Raw genomic sequence first — 14,556 nt, forward strand, 5'->3', positions numbered from 1 at the left:
TACATGTGTATTTTATCTCAAGAAAAACACTGTTTATAAAAAGGGTGACTTCCTGAAACCCAGATCTGCGAAGTTTTTTTTTTTATGTATATATTATGGAGGAAGAATAGAATATATATTAAAGAAGAAAAGATGTAACCACCATGTCAAGGTTGAAAAATGACACCTAAGAAAAGAAAAAAGTGTCTTAGGGTAGTACCCTGGCAACTAAAGATGAATAAAAAAAATTAGCTGGGCATTGTCACACACACCTGTAGTCCCACCTACTCGGGAGGCTGAGGTGAGAGGATTACTTTAGCCCAGGAATGCGAGGTTACAAGGAGCGATGATGGGGTCACTGTACTCCAACCTGGGTGACAGAGCAAGATCATGTTTAAAAAAAAACAAGCTAAAGATGATACACAGGAAAATAAATGAATATCTTGGCTATTCTGAGAGGGGATGAAGAACTTTCTTATTCTTTCATGTCCCTTCTAACTAAGGTGACCATATAATTTATCACCCCAAAATAGTACATTTTGGGTTTTTTTTGAGAGTTTCTTGGTCTTTTGCCCTGGGTAGAGTGCAATGACATCATTGTAGCTCACTGCAACCTCAAACTCTTGGGCTCAAGCGATCCTCCTGCCTCAGTCCTAGCTAATTTTTTTTTTTTTTGATAGAGACGGGGTCTCGCTCTTGCTCAGGCTGGTCTTGAACTCCTGACCTCAAGTGATGTTCCTGCCTCTGCCTCCCAAAGTGTTGGGATTACAGGTGTGAGCCACTGCACTTGGCCTGGAACAGTATTTTTTTTTTTTTTTGAGACAGAGTCTTACTTTGTTGCCCGGATTAGAGGGCCATGGCGTCAGCCTAGCTCACAGCAATCTCAAACTCCTGGGCTCAAGCGATCCTCCTGCCTCAGCCTCCCGAGTAGCTGGGACTACAGGCATGCGCCACCATGCCCGGCTAATTTTTTCTATGTATTTTTAGTTGTCCAGCTAATTTCTTTCTATTTTTAGTAGAGACAGGGTCTCGCTCTTGCTCAGGCTGGTCTCAAACTCCTGACCTCGAGCAACCCACCCGCTTCAGCCTCCCAGAGTGCAGGATTACAGGCGTGAGCCATGCGCCCAGCCAGGAACAGTATTTTAAAAAGTTATTTCACTGCATGTAATCCAGTTAACCCATGGGTACTTCTCTTCTTCCCCAATGGAATCAACTTGTATTTGTTACAAATGTAATTTTATTAGTACACAAATCATACAAAAAGCCAATTTATTAATAGCTGAGAACAGTGCTTCTCAAAGTGTGGTCCTGGACCAACGACATCAGCATTACTTGGGAACTTGTGAAAAATGCAAATTATCAGAAACCCTGGAGGTGAGGCCTAGCAATCTGCGCTTTAACATGATTCTGACACATGCTAAAGTTTGAGAATCTCTGACCTAGAGCTGCAAGGTCCAATGTGGTAGCTACTAGCTTTATTTGCTATTTAAAATTAAATAAAAGTAAAAATTTAGTTCCTGAATCACACTATCCACATGCACAACAGTCACATGTGGCTAGTAACTATTGTATTAGACAGTGTGAATTATAGAACATTCCCATCACCCCAGAAAGTTCTATTCAACACATTCTGGTCTAGGGCATTAGGTCTTACCTGGAGTAAGGAAAGGACCCTGGTGTCACTAATAACATAGGCATGTCCCTTCATCTTCTGGTTCTCAATTTGGCCCAAAGAGTAGTGCTGGAATACCTCCAAATTGACATGTTCACCTGCAGTCTTGACTTGGACTACATGAAGTTCATCGTCCTGGCAAACCACCTCTGCCTGCCACACCTGGTTGCCCTCACAGGTGACTAACCACAGCGCTCAGGGACTTCCCTGGGGAAGGAGTCAGGGAAGCCCTGAGAAGTGATTATGTGTTCCTCTCGCATCCCTCTCCTCCTGGGGGACAGGCTGTAGCACCAAGGGAATAAGCTTACGTAGAACGAAATCTGTCAACACGTACAGAGTTCTGGATGAGGATATAGATTGAAGAAGTGTGTGTGACAGGTGTCTGATGGGGTCACCTGAGAGACTTTCCCCAAAAGCCCAAGGAAGTGGTCTCTGGTAGATGATGGAGCTTTATGGTCCTAGCTTGGCTTTACTCGGGCAAGGTTAAGAGGTCAAAAAAGAATAGAACACAATTCCACATTTCTCTCTCCTCTGCCTGCTTCCTTTTTTGTTTTTTCCTTCTTCTTCTCTTCTACTTTTGATTTCTCCTCTTCCTTCTTCTAAAAACAGAGAGCGAATATTGACCTGCCACTCCTAATTCTCCAATCTCAGAGGCCCTCTGGGGTGGGCAAGAACTGAGACAGTAGGAAAGACAAGCGGCAGCAATCCCAGGGCCTGGGGAAGAGAAACAGTGCTCTTGGGGTCAGGGGAGTCTGGGGCCAGAGACTCAGGCAGGCATACGGCTCCTGTTCACATTGGAGTTGGCGTTTGCGTTGGTGTTGGCATTGGTACCAGTGTTGGTACTGATGTCCAGGTTAATATTCTTTGGCAGGTCAGAGGGGCAGACAGCAGTTCCTCAGATATTGAGTTGAGGTTCAGGGAAGGACCCAGTGTCAGAGCTGCTAGGGCCCTGGACAGATAATCAAGATTGGGGCTCAGGCCGGGTGCGGTGGCTCACGCCTGTAATCCTAGCTCTCTGGGAGGCCGAGACGTGTGGATCACTCAAGGTCAGGGGTTCGAGACCAGCCTGAGCAAGAGCGAGATCCCATCTCTACTAAAAATAGAAAGAAATTATCTGGACAACTAAAAATATATAGAAAAAATTAGCCGGGCATGGTGGTGCATGCCTGTAGTACCACCTACTCGGGAGGCTGAGGCAGGAGGATCGCTTGAGCCCAGGAGTTTGAGGTTGCTGTGAGCTAGGCTGAAGCCACGGCACTCTAGCCCAAGCAACAGAGTGAGACTCTGTCTAAGAAATAAAAAATAAAAAATAAAAATAAAAGATTGGTGCTCAGATATGAGGGAAAACAGCAATCTCATGAAGAGAAATGAATGGTCAAAGGAAGAAGGTGGAAATCACTGATCAGAACTGGAATATTAAGAGCTGAGCCTGCATAGAGAGTCCAGGGCCCCAGCTGGGGGCAAAGGGGACTTTTGGGCAGGGAGAAAGAAAGGTTTCTGAAGATGACAGCTATAATAGCATGTTGTCCTTTGCTGTCCATGAAAAGTGGTATGGTCTTCGCAGAGCACATAAAACTTCAAATTCTTAGATGCAATAATTCCACCTTTAAAAGATTATCTACAAAGAAATGACCTAAAGGGGGAAAACTGCATAAAAGTATTTCTATATCCCTGGTGGTCTAGTGGTTAGGATTCAAAAAAAAAAAAAGTATTTCTATAAGTTCATTTCATCACGGAAGGCAATTGGAAACAACTCAAAGAAGTACCACTGGTTAAGCACACGTAGGTAATTTTCACATGGTAGTCATTGAAAATGTTAAACTGCACTGCTGCATGGAAAAGCTTATAGAAAATAACGTTGAATAATATTTTCCATAAAATGGTCCATGCACACTAGAAAATGTATACAAAAATGTATATATCTACCTTGATAAGGATCAGCAGAAGATGCCAACTTTTTTTTTTTTTTAATTCTCCTGGCTTGCTTGGAAAAAGATGCCAATTTTTGCATAACTGGTGATGCTTTAAGTTTTGTGAGATATGCTTCCTGTGAAGCTATTAATTCAAACTTAGAACTTTAATGTTAATTATAACACAAATACATAAAGATGTATGAAACATATTCAGTTTAATGAATTATCATAAAGCAAAATGCCTTTCTAATCATGACTCATGGCAGGAGCTGGAACCTTGCCAGCTACTAGAAGTTGTCCACCTCTCCCCTCCCTAAGAGGAACCGCTCTGCCCAGTACTCCTTTTTTATGATATTTTAATGGTCTTACTTCCTTATTCTTACTATAAAACTTAATAGTTGTATCATCCAAGTATGTATCCTTAAACACTATAGCATGGTTTTATTTTTTATGTATCTTTAAAGTTTCTTTTCACCTATAGGTACCTTGTCCATTAAAAAAATTTTTTTCTCTTGCAATTCATTTGTTGATAAAAACCCAAACACTGATCTTTTGTTCCTGTAGAGTTTTCCACGTTCTAGATATTTGCTGATTGCATTTCTATAGTGTAGTTCAAGATATTCCTCTGTCCGCCATATTTCCTGTAAATTGCAGTTGGATCTAGAAACTAGATCAGATGCACATTCAATTTTCTTTTGGCAAGACAGTTTCATAGGTTGTTTCCCTTCTTCATCAAAAGGCATATATAGATTGTCCATTTTTCTTTCTTTTGTGACATTAGCAACCATTGAGTAGCATTGCCTGGATTCATCAATTTATTAGGTGTTACAAAATGATAATATTCCAATTTATTCATTCCTTATTCGCTTATCTGTTGGAATACTTCTGAAAAGAGAGAAACTTCCTCCTCGTCTACTGTTAGGCTACCCCATGGTATAGTTCATACAGGAAAGGCAAGCAGGTGAATGCTTGATTCTTTCCTCTTTTTTTTTTAACCAGTTTTCAAGATAAATTTATTTCCTATCATCCTTTGAGGGTGACACATTAGGTTGGATTTTTTTTTTTTAGGTAGTATTATGAACTCTTAGATTTGAACATACTTGACTGGTTTCAATTAATTGCAATTATCCTTACTGAGGCTCAAATACTGTACTCTTAGCCAATGGGAGTCTCTGTGAGTTGGCTCCAGAGTCTTTGGGCCTCCTTGCACTCTGGAATGATGAGATAGATGTTCTAGGTTCCTCTTGTGTATTTCATGCCCCAGACCTGGAATCAGCTATTTTTCCAAAAAAGTCCTGGTTTCTTATAGTTGGAAATGGAAATGGTATTTCTGTGCACTAGGACTGCTCATTGCTACTGGGATGATTATTGTTTCTAGGTCTCTTCTGTGGACAGAGCTGGGAAGCATATTTATCTTTTTAAAGACAAAATACCTATGAGTATTTCTAATTGAAATTCAGAACCAATGGTATTTACTTCTTCGATACAAATGTTGTAACATAAAATGCAAAGTTAGTACACAATTAGTTACAAAATTTAAATTAAAACAAACAACTAGGTTTCACCCATAGTTAAACTCACAGTTCTTGGCTTTCTTTCTGTTTTCAACAAACGTCAGGATTCACTACCCTCTCCCCTCTGCATTTGTGGCTGGTTCTTCTGGGGACTTCCACCCTGCGTATATCGGACTATGTGATGGGACATATGTAGCTTGAAAAATTCTCTTAGATGATTCCAACGTCCTCCTTCGCTTCCCACCCACACCCCACTGAGAAAGTCTTTCTCTCATCCTGGTTTCCCCCTGGTTGGAGCAGAATTAAATCACCTCTGGCCTTTCCTGGCCTGTCTGGACCTGCCTCTGCCTTGATTTTCTTTGCCCTGCGTCTGCTGGGGGTGTGAGTGCAGGGCCATTCGTGTGGTTCTTCAGGTGATTGCTGGCTGTGTATGTCACAGTCAGTACATAGTGACCGGGCTGATGGAAGCAACCCAGATGATGGTGGACGTCGATGGGGATGTCCTTGTGTTCCTGGAACTGGCTCAGGTATCATGCCAGGGGAAGGAATCTACAGCAGTCTCAATTGGAGGCTCTGTCTCTCCATTGGCAGCAAGTGGGGAGGGGTGGGAGGTCGTGGGTAAGAAGGGAACCCATTGTCAGACTCAGATCCCTGACTGGGCAGAGCCTATGTCATCCTCCATGCCAGGAAACAGCTAGAGAACTCCCTGACATGCTCAGAGGAGAGCTGGCCCAGGAAAGAGGGGACTGAGACTTTAGGCAACCACAGGGCTGGAGAGGGAGCCCCAGTCTCAGGCCTAGATATTGCTGCCTGCCTAAAGTCGTGTAGGGGGCCCTGAGGACCCACAAAATCTCCCACACTGGCCCTTGCAGTGCCAGAGATACCACCAACCAAAGATTAGTTTGCAGAGTTAAAGCATGGCAGATTCAAGGCTTGCAGACACACCTGGGAAAGTCAGCTCCCAGGGCCTGCCTAACCCCATCTCGGTGTGGATGGCTTTGGCCCCTGATGGGAAGGGCCCCAGAAAACTAGGAATATTTCGAGAAGCACCGGTGGCTGCCTGTCTGGTACCTGAAGGAAGATCGCTACCAGCAGGGCGGAAGGAGCGTGAGGAGGAATACCTACACCTGAAATGGCAGCCCAAGCAGCGGGGGCCGTTCTCGAACAGTCCCTCCTCCTGGTCCTCCTCAGCCACCGCCTCCTCGGCATCTCCATCCTCCTTCTCGGCTGTGGTCTGAGAATCTGCCACCCTCCTGCGACCTTGCTGCTGTTGCCCCCGTCACCCAGGCACTCCGTCCTTTTGCATCAACCCTCCACCTTAGGGCGACAAGGAATCCGTGGGACCAGGACTCTAAGGGCGGCGCTGTCCTCCCCAGCCAGAGAGGAGCCCCGCCCTAGGAATCAGAACAGGAACCACCTGCAGGGGTCCCCAGGTCCGAAGCAGTACAGAAGACAACTGCTGGGGATGGGGCAGAGGAGGAGCTGCAAGCTCTGGCTTGTTCAGCACCTTGGAGTCAAAGGGAAGAGCCTCCCAACCTTGAGGGCTTCGCTGGATGTCTTGGTCTTTGCTCTGGCCAGGGAGGCATCTGCCCTCCCCTCGAGCTGGAGTGAGCCGTGAGGGTCCTGCCTCTCTTGGCCATGTTTTTGCCACCAATGGACTCGAGGGTTGCACATGTTTTGTGGGCATTTCCACATGGAGCCTACTCAAATCCTCACTGGAGAAGTCAGGGTAGAAACGAAGCCTTCGGAGCCCGACTCAGGGCTTTACATCCTGGGGTGCAGCTGCAAGAGGCCACGAATGGAAAGGCCTGTGTCCCTCCCTCCCAGGGCTGCAGCGGTGCAGGCCCGATGACAGGGCTAGGGGTTGTTTGGCACTCCAGGCCTGGCGGCAGCGGCTCTTAGTGCACTAAAAACCTTCTAACTCACCCTCCTTCACCCCTCAGATTTGGAGATGGGACCACAGGCAACAGCTGGGCTACTCAGAGGATGCGGGGGCAGGATCTGTGGGCAGCAATCCCCCTGCCCCTCCGGGAACCTCCCCCTGCCCCTGGGCAGCACTGCTTTTTATGGGGTGGGGCAAAATTAGCAAAAAACAAAACCCAAACAGAAAATGAAACAAAACAAAATCACCACCGACAAACACATTCTGTCCTCTATCCCCTCAAAGAATGAAAACCAGAAGAAGACCCTGTATAGCTTACATTTTTATAAAGCCAAACAGAGGCCCCCTGTGATGACGAGATGAAGGTTTAGGGTGTAGAATCAGCTCCAATATCTTTCAGGAAAGGACTTGTCACCTTCTCAGACTGAGGATGTCCAGACCTTGCTGGCTGGCTCTCAGGGCAGCACGGGGTCCTGGCCCTCAACGTCAGGGGCTGGTGTCAGGGAGGGGCTTGGTCTCCGGGCTCAGATAGCCCTGGGCCCTGGCCTTTGCTCATCTGGAGATTGTAAGCACTCATCCTCACCTTCTGTGGGCCCCCGCAGGGTTTGCTGTGTGTTGGGTGGGCAGGGTAGGAGAGTAATGTAGGGTCACAGGACAGAGAGGCTTGGTTAGTGCTAGTTTGGCATATAGGGAAGGAAAAGAAGAATTGAACAGAAGATGTAAGGTTAGTTCAGAGGAGAGGACAGGGCTGAGGATTGTGGGGGTTAAAACAGTAGCTCACAGCGTCCATGGGGTAAAAGCTGGGCCACGACTGACCCTTTCCCGTTTTCTAACCTTGACCCATATTTTATCACACCACCCCCTTTTTAGATTTAAAAGATGGGGTCCCACTGACAAGGGGCAGAGCCAGGAGGCCGTGGGGTCGAGTCCCCTACTTGAGAAAGATGCTTCAGCTGAGAGGCACTGACTAGGTCCCAGGGACCTGGGGTGGGCTCCACCACCAAAACGCTGGTTAGGTCTGGGATAGAGCAAAACCCGAAGCAAAGGCAACCCCTGCAGTGAGCGGCTGGGTGGTGCCAAGACTTGGAGATCTGAGGTTAAATCCTCATCAAGAGAAAGAGCAGGCAGTGGAAGGACAAGCAGGTCTAACGATGAGGTGAACCCATGGTGTCCAAGCCCGGGACCCTCCCAGGCTGTGGCTGCCAGGTCCTCCAGGGTGGCTTGGAAGCCAGTCGTGGGCTGCCCTCTACAGGCTGGTCAGCCTCCCTGCAGCTGAGCTCCACCCAGGGCTTCAAGCGAGGCTGCGGAGCCCAGGGACAGGGGCAGGACTGAAACTTTAGCGGGGGAGCCCTGCACCCTGCACCTTCCCTCTGCTGAAGGGGGGCAGTGTGGGCACGCCAGACTTCCAGGACCTAGAGGTGAGAGGGACAGTCGGGTCCTCAAGTGCAAGGGGAAGGGGAAATATTTCTCCCAGGTGCTTGCAGGGCTGAGCAACCTGGGTCCACTGATGAGGATGCGAGAAAGGCACGGGGAGAGCAAATGAAGGGCGGCTGAGGGTGGCGGAGCCCACAAGAGAGTGGCCACAGGACTCCCCCAGCAGCCAGGGCCGGCTTATCCCTCAAGGGCCCACCGCTCTTCCCGACAGCTCTCTCAGAGCCCGTCTGTAGTGCTCGGGAACCCGGCAGCCCCAGGTGCCGCCCAGAGAACCACGTGGGGGGCTGCGGGTGAGCCAGGGCGGGGCTGGTGTCCCTGTGCCCAGAGGGAGGGCAGGCGGGAGACAGAGGGGAAGGAAGGGCTCAGCTCCAGTCCCCATGAGCCTGAGAGTCCCCACTCCAGAGAGTCAGAAGCAGGAAACACCTCCGTGCAGGGCAAGCCTGAAGGCACAGAGGGGAGGAAAGTGAGTCACACAGCAAGAACGCACCCGGCACTGTTTCAGAGAAAGGGAGGATGGGGACCAAAAGGCCAAACAAACAACAAAAACCACACCTTTTTATATAAGGTTTCACATTTAATTTGGTTATGAATTCATAAATACATGAATATTTCGTATCTAATTGCCTTCCTCGTATTGCTTAATAGTACCAGCACAGACTCCAACAGAGACTTTCTGCTGAACGGTAGCACCAAACAATACCCAACGCTAAGGAAATAGCGTGTTCAGTGCCTCTCGTGTCATGTACTATTTGGCCTGGGTATCAAACCAAACCAAACCAACCAACAAACAAAAAATCCCCAACAATTTCATGTTGTCACAAAGGTTACTTTAAAAGAATAAGCATGACAAACAATGACAAGGCTAATACTCTACATACATCTTCAAGGAAGTCCTCAGAGAAAGGGGCAAGGGGCTGATATAGTTCTCCTCGAGTACCGACTCAGTTATGAACATGTACCTATAAATAAATAAATAAATATTCATATGCCTGTAAATTGCCAAGTTTAAAAGACGGTCCTTTAGAAGTTGTCAGTCATCCAAGCCCAGTGGAATCAAGGAGGGAGGGAGGACTAGAGCCCAAACAGTGGGAACTTACACTGGGAGGATTTTTCTTCTTTTTCCTTTGTATTTCTTACAGTACTTGGACATAAGTAAACGCTCACATGCTAATATGGATGGATCTTACAATATAACAAACACGAGTAAAAAGTGGGAAGAAAAAGTGTGAACAGAAAAAGAATGACATCCTAAACAATACACATTCAATACACCCACAAACATAGAAGCATACGAAACAAAGAACCATGGTGTCAAGTTTCAGTCTGAAATGTCAGTTCTTGACATGCTCATGGCCGAAGAGTGACAGATGCACCAAAGTAAGGCAAGCATGAAAAAAAAATGAGTTTTATTGAGAGAAAGATAGCATTATAGAGTGAGAGCAAGATAATAGGTTTACAGAGCATGATACGTACGCCACAGATGACGACCACAGACCCACTGTTGCAACAAAAGGTGAGCAAAAGGAAGGGCCCAAAAGGGCCTGGTTATGGTCTACAACTTGTTTTATAGTGCCCGGATTGGGACTGCCCTATGGCTCAGACGTCACCATGGAACCACATGGACATTTGGGAGTTGCATGACCTGAGTCTTATTTTTTTTTTTTATACTCCCAAGCTTCATGTTGTCCTTTTGGCTCCAAAATTTACTACTGTTTCTCCTCCTTTTGATCTTCCTTTTGTTCCCCAGTGCCAATGACCTGAGTCTTAGATTATGCATGTGGGTTGTTCTAGGCCAATTTCTGGACGCCATGGTACTTACGCTGCTTGGCCCATGGGCTAGAGAGTCCTCCGCAATCTTTTGCAGCTGGTGCGCTAAATTGATTGGCAGATTTGTAGGGTATTCCCTCCTCCCCCAGGTATGGCAGTTGCTGGGAAGAGGATAGGGTGGGGCAGCACCAAGGTGGGGGCCTGGGGCCCACGCTTGTCCTTCTTCTCAGGTGGGGCAATTGCACCAAGGCAACAGCACCCACTTTCGTCCCTAGGAGACCTGGAATCCCTTGCTATCTACCTAACATTTGTACTCCAAGTCCACAGAAAAATTCTAGGATGTTTCATCCACTGGATGATAGTACATGTCAGAGTTTCTTCAAGTATCAGTCATGTGGAATTTTTGCCTATTTCCTAAAGGCTGATGTCCAACTGTGATTTTTTTCTAGGAAAAAAAAGGTAAACTAGGGAAGCTCTAGAGTCCTACAGAGATTCTTTCACACTTAGGACACAGCAGAGCTTGCCCCGCCGTCTAGATAGATGAACTTCCCAGAGCCCACCAGGTGGTCCTCAATGGTCTCCTTTGCGTGCCTTTCTCCCAGCCTGTCCAGGGCCTCCAGCAGGGTGTGCACCGAGGCCTCCCGCCCCGTCCTGCTGACCCATCTCACTAGCATTTCATACAAGGTGTCTTCTGGGCTGGAGGCACAGGCTCTGGCCACGTGGATGTCATTGTCTGTCAGGCCCATCAGTCTCATGAGTGGATTCCAGGAGTTAAAGGGCACGACGGCTGGAAAGTAGTCGAAGAACAGCCTCAGAGCTAGATGGAGAAAAGCCATGGAGACAGTCAGATGAGTTGGAACTCAGTCCAGAAAGGGCAGAGGATCCTGCATCAGGCCTAGAACCCAAGGATAGAACCTACAGGGCTCTCCTGCAGGGGGACCTGCTGCTCCTGTGTCCTGACCTGCTCCCCATCCACAGAGAACCAGCCCGCATTGCCAGGGCCCCACCTACACCCAGGGTGCTGTGGGGGAGTCAAGGTCACCAGAGAATGCTGCCCTAGGGCAGGGCTGGTAGCCCCCCTGGGGACGATGGAGGGATGTTGTGGAGGCAGAAAACAATGTGGGGTACAAGCCAGAGGGTGGGACAAAGAATGGGTGCAGCGGGGGCTCAGAAAAGGGAAGCTGCTTGGGTTGCACTTGTCATGGGAGCAGGTCCCAGGGCAGCCAGGCCTGTATCTGTGGAAAGCCCAGGGCCTGTGCTAGGAGAGTCTCTGGTTCACACCTAGCTCAGCCTCACTCCCTAGCACTGGGGCAGGGCCAGGTGGGGCAACAGACTCTGAGCAAGAAGTGAACCTTAAAACGGAGCAACCCTACCCAGCCCAAGCCTATGCAGGGATTAAGTGAGATGTGTGTGCAACATGCTACACACCACCGTCCTTAGGGACAGAGGGTGGCCAGGAATACAAGGCTGTGTTTTATTTTTTTCTTTTTCTTGAGAGAGGTCTCACTCTTGTTGCCCGAACTAGAGTGCAGTGGTGTCATCATAGCTCGCTGCAACCTCCAACTCCTGGGCTCAAGCCATCCTCCTGTCTCAGCCTCACAAGTAGCTGGGACTACAGGCTCACACCACTACGCCTGGCCAGAGGCTGTGTTTTGTAACAGCCTCATTTAAAGAAAATAAAAAGAAACAAATGATATTATTTTAATGTAAGGTACTGAATCAATATATATAATATAATTTTAATATGCAATATCAGTGAGATATTTTCCTTTTTTTTGCATTAAGTCTTTGAAATCCTGTCTGTAGTTTACACTACAGTTCAGCAAACTGGGCCTCAGTAGCTTCCTGAGCCAGTGGGTGCCGTGCAGAACAGTGCTGTCCCTCAGGAGGCCATTGGGGGGCTGAAAAAGGCCCTGAACAAGGGAGGAGGGAGGAGGTGGATGAGGGTGTGGACAGAGTTGTTAGGGTTGTCGTCATTAGGGCACAGAGAGGGTGGGGTGCTTTCTTTCCTGTCTTGATGGCAGAACATTGTTCTGAAAGTGACATGCTGCAGGTTTCACAGCTGGCTGGCTGTCAGGGCTGCACTGGAATCCAGGATTCCTGACTCTGACCAAGAGCGTTCCCCGCTGTGTGTTACAGGGCCCCACAGGAGCTGAAGGTTCTCAGGGGAGGAGGCTGCTGGTTCCAGCAAATGGCGCTGACCCCACTGACAGTAAGTGTTTTGTTCTTGGTGATGCAGCAGGAGGACAAGGAACAGGGACAGTGTGCTAACTGCCATCCCTATAGCTGATAGGGCTCTTCCAGAACATTCAATGACAGAAGCAAGGGATCCTATGCTATTGTCACTGGACCTTAAATGCCCCCTCACATCTCTTCTTCTCTTCCACTCTACCCCACCCTCTCTGTGCCCTAATGACGACAACCCTAACAACTCTGTCCACACCCTCATCCACCTCCTCCCTCCTCCCTTGTTCAGGGCCTTGTTCAGCCCCCCAATGGCCTCCTGAGGGACAGCACTGTCCTGCACGGCACCCACTGGCTCAGGAAGCTACTGAGGCCCAGTTTGCTGAACTGTAATGTAAACTACAGACAAGATTTCAAAGACTTAATGCAACAAAAAGGAAAATATCTCACTGATATTGCATATTAAAATTATATTATATATATTGATTCAGTACCTTACATTAAAATAATATCATTTGTTTCTTTTTATTTTCTTTAAATGAGGCTGTTACAAAACACAGCCTCTAGCCAGGCGTAGTGGTGTGAGTGGACTCTTGGAAGAGGCTGACACAATGATCCTTATTTTAGATAGTACTGTACGCTTAAAAAACCCCAAGGTTTAAATAGCAATAATTAAAAATGAATGTCCAGATGAATGTTAAAACACATAGCAGACACAATAAATTAGAAAATGGAATTACAAAAGGCCCAAAATATTAATACAAAGAAACAACTTTGACAAGGAATAGGAATATTTGTCTGAAAAAAACCAAAAATCTTGACTAAGTTATAATAAAACACTTGACCTCAAATACTACCTTCTTTGATAAGAAAACTATTGAATATTGAAAAGCTCTCAATTCTTCCTAGATTAATGTATTAAGGTAATATAAAAAAAGTCAAGGGATTTTTTGGAGGTGTTGGAGAAAATCTTACAAAATAATTCTATATTTTAGAAAAGAAAATCCAAAGGTAAGAAGCAACAGCTGCTCCAGATGGGAAGGAATCAGTGAAAGAACTCCAGAAATATGAAGAATCAAAGCAAAAGGACACCCCCAAAAGGGAAACAGCTCTCTAGCAATGGATACCAACCAAAATCAGAACACCGAAATGACAGATGAAAATTCTTCAAACATGGATTGTAAGGAAAGTCAATGAAATGCAGGATAAAATGGATACCCAACACAAAGAAACCACACACAAAAAAATGCAGGAAATGAATAAAAAATTTACTAAAGAAATTTAAATACTAAAGAAAAATCAAACAGAACTTCTAGAAATGAAAAATTTATTCAAGGAATTACAAAACATAGTGGAAAGTCTTGAAACAGTTTAGATCAAGCAGAAGAAACAATCTCAGAGATTGAAGACAACACCTTTCAATTAAACAAGTCAGTAGCAGAGATAAAGCAGAAAAATAAAAGAAAAGAGCAAAGCCTACAAGAAATATGAGATTATGTAAAGAGGCCTAACATGAGAATCATAGGCATCCCTGACGGTGAAGAAGAAAATAACAAGGATTGGATAATCTATTTGAGGGAAAATAATTGAGGAAAATTTCCCTGGCCTTGCTAGACATCCAGATATCCATGTACAAGAAGCTCAAAGGACTCCTGTGAGATTCATCACAAAGAGGAAAACACCACGACATATAGTCATCAGACTGGCCAAAATAAACACGAAAGAGGCCCTCCTACAAGCCACAAGATGAAAGCAGCAGGTAATCTACAAAGGAAAACCCATCAGACTAACTGCAGACTTCTCAACTGAGACTTTAAAAGCCAGAAGGGACTGGGGCCCCATTCTCAGTCTTCTCAAACAGAATAATGCCCAGCTTAGAATTTTTTTCCTGCAAAACTAAGTTTCTCATATGAAGGAGAATTTGTTGTATATCTTCTTTTTATGTATATATACAGGTGGCCCCTGGGTTATAGATGAGATATGTTTTGTTTTGGTTTTTTTTTTTTTGAGACAGAGTCTCACTCTACTGCCCAGGCTAGAGTGCTGTGGTGTCAGCCTAGCTCACAGCAACGTCAAACTCCTGGGCTCTAGCAATCCTACTGCCTCAGCTTTCGAAGTAGCTCGGACTATAGGCATGCGCCACTTAATTTTTTCTATATATTTTTAGTTGTCCAGCTAATTTCTTTCTATTTTTTTAGTAGAGATGGGTCT

The 14,556-nt window shown here is 46.3% G+C and overlaps 1 protein-coding gene across 1 annotated transcript in view; it reads right to left on the reverse strand.

The window, feature by feature from the left end:
- Window positions 1-10,940: 10,940 nt before the first annotated feature.
- LOC105807185 (tumor necrosis factor receptor superfamily member 10A-like) overlaps window positions 10,941-14,556 on the reverse strand; it is a 22,468-nt gene continuing 18,852 nt past the window's right edge. Inside the window, exon 9 of the mRNA XM_012640499.1 lies at window positions 10,941-10,978. Within this exon, the coding sequence (XP_012495953.1) occupies window positions 10,973-10,978 (6 nt within the window). The 3' untranslated portion in view covers window positions 10,941-10,972. The remainder of the gene's footprint in view (window positions 10,979-14,556) is intronic.

The sequence above is a fragment of the Propithecus coquereli genome, unplaced genomic scaffold (assembly GCF_000956105.1).
Source record: "Propithecus coquereli isolate 6110/MARCELLA unplaced genomic scaffold, Pcoq_1.0 Scaffold10, whole genome shotgun sequence".
NCBI classification, from domain to species: Eukaryota; Metazoa; Chordata; class Mammalia; order Primates; family Indriidae; genus Propithecus; species Propithecus coquereli.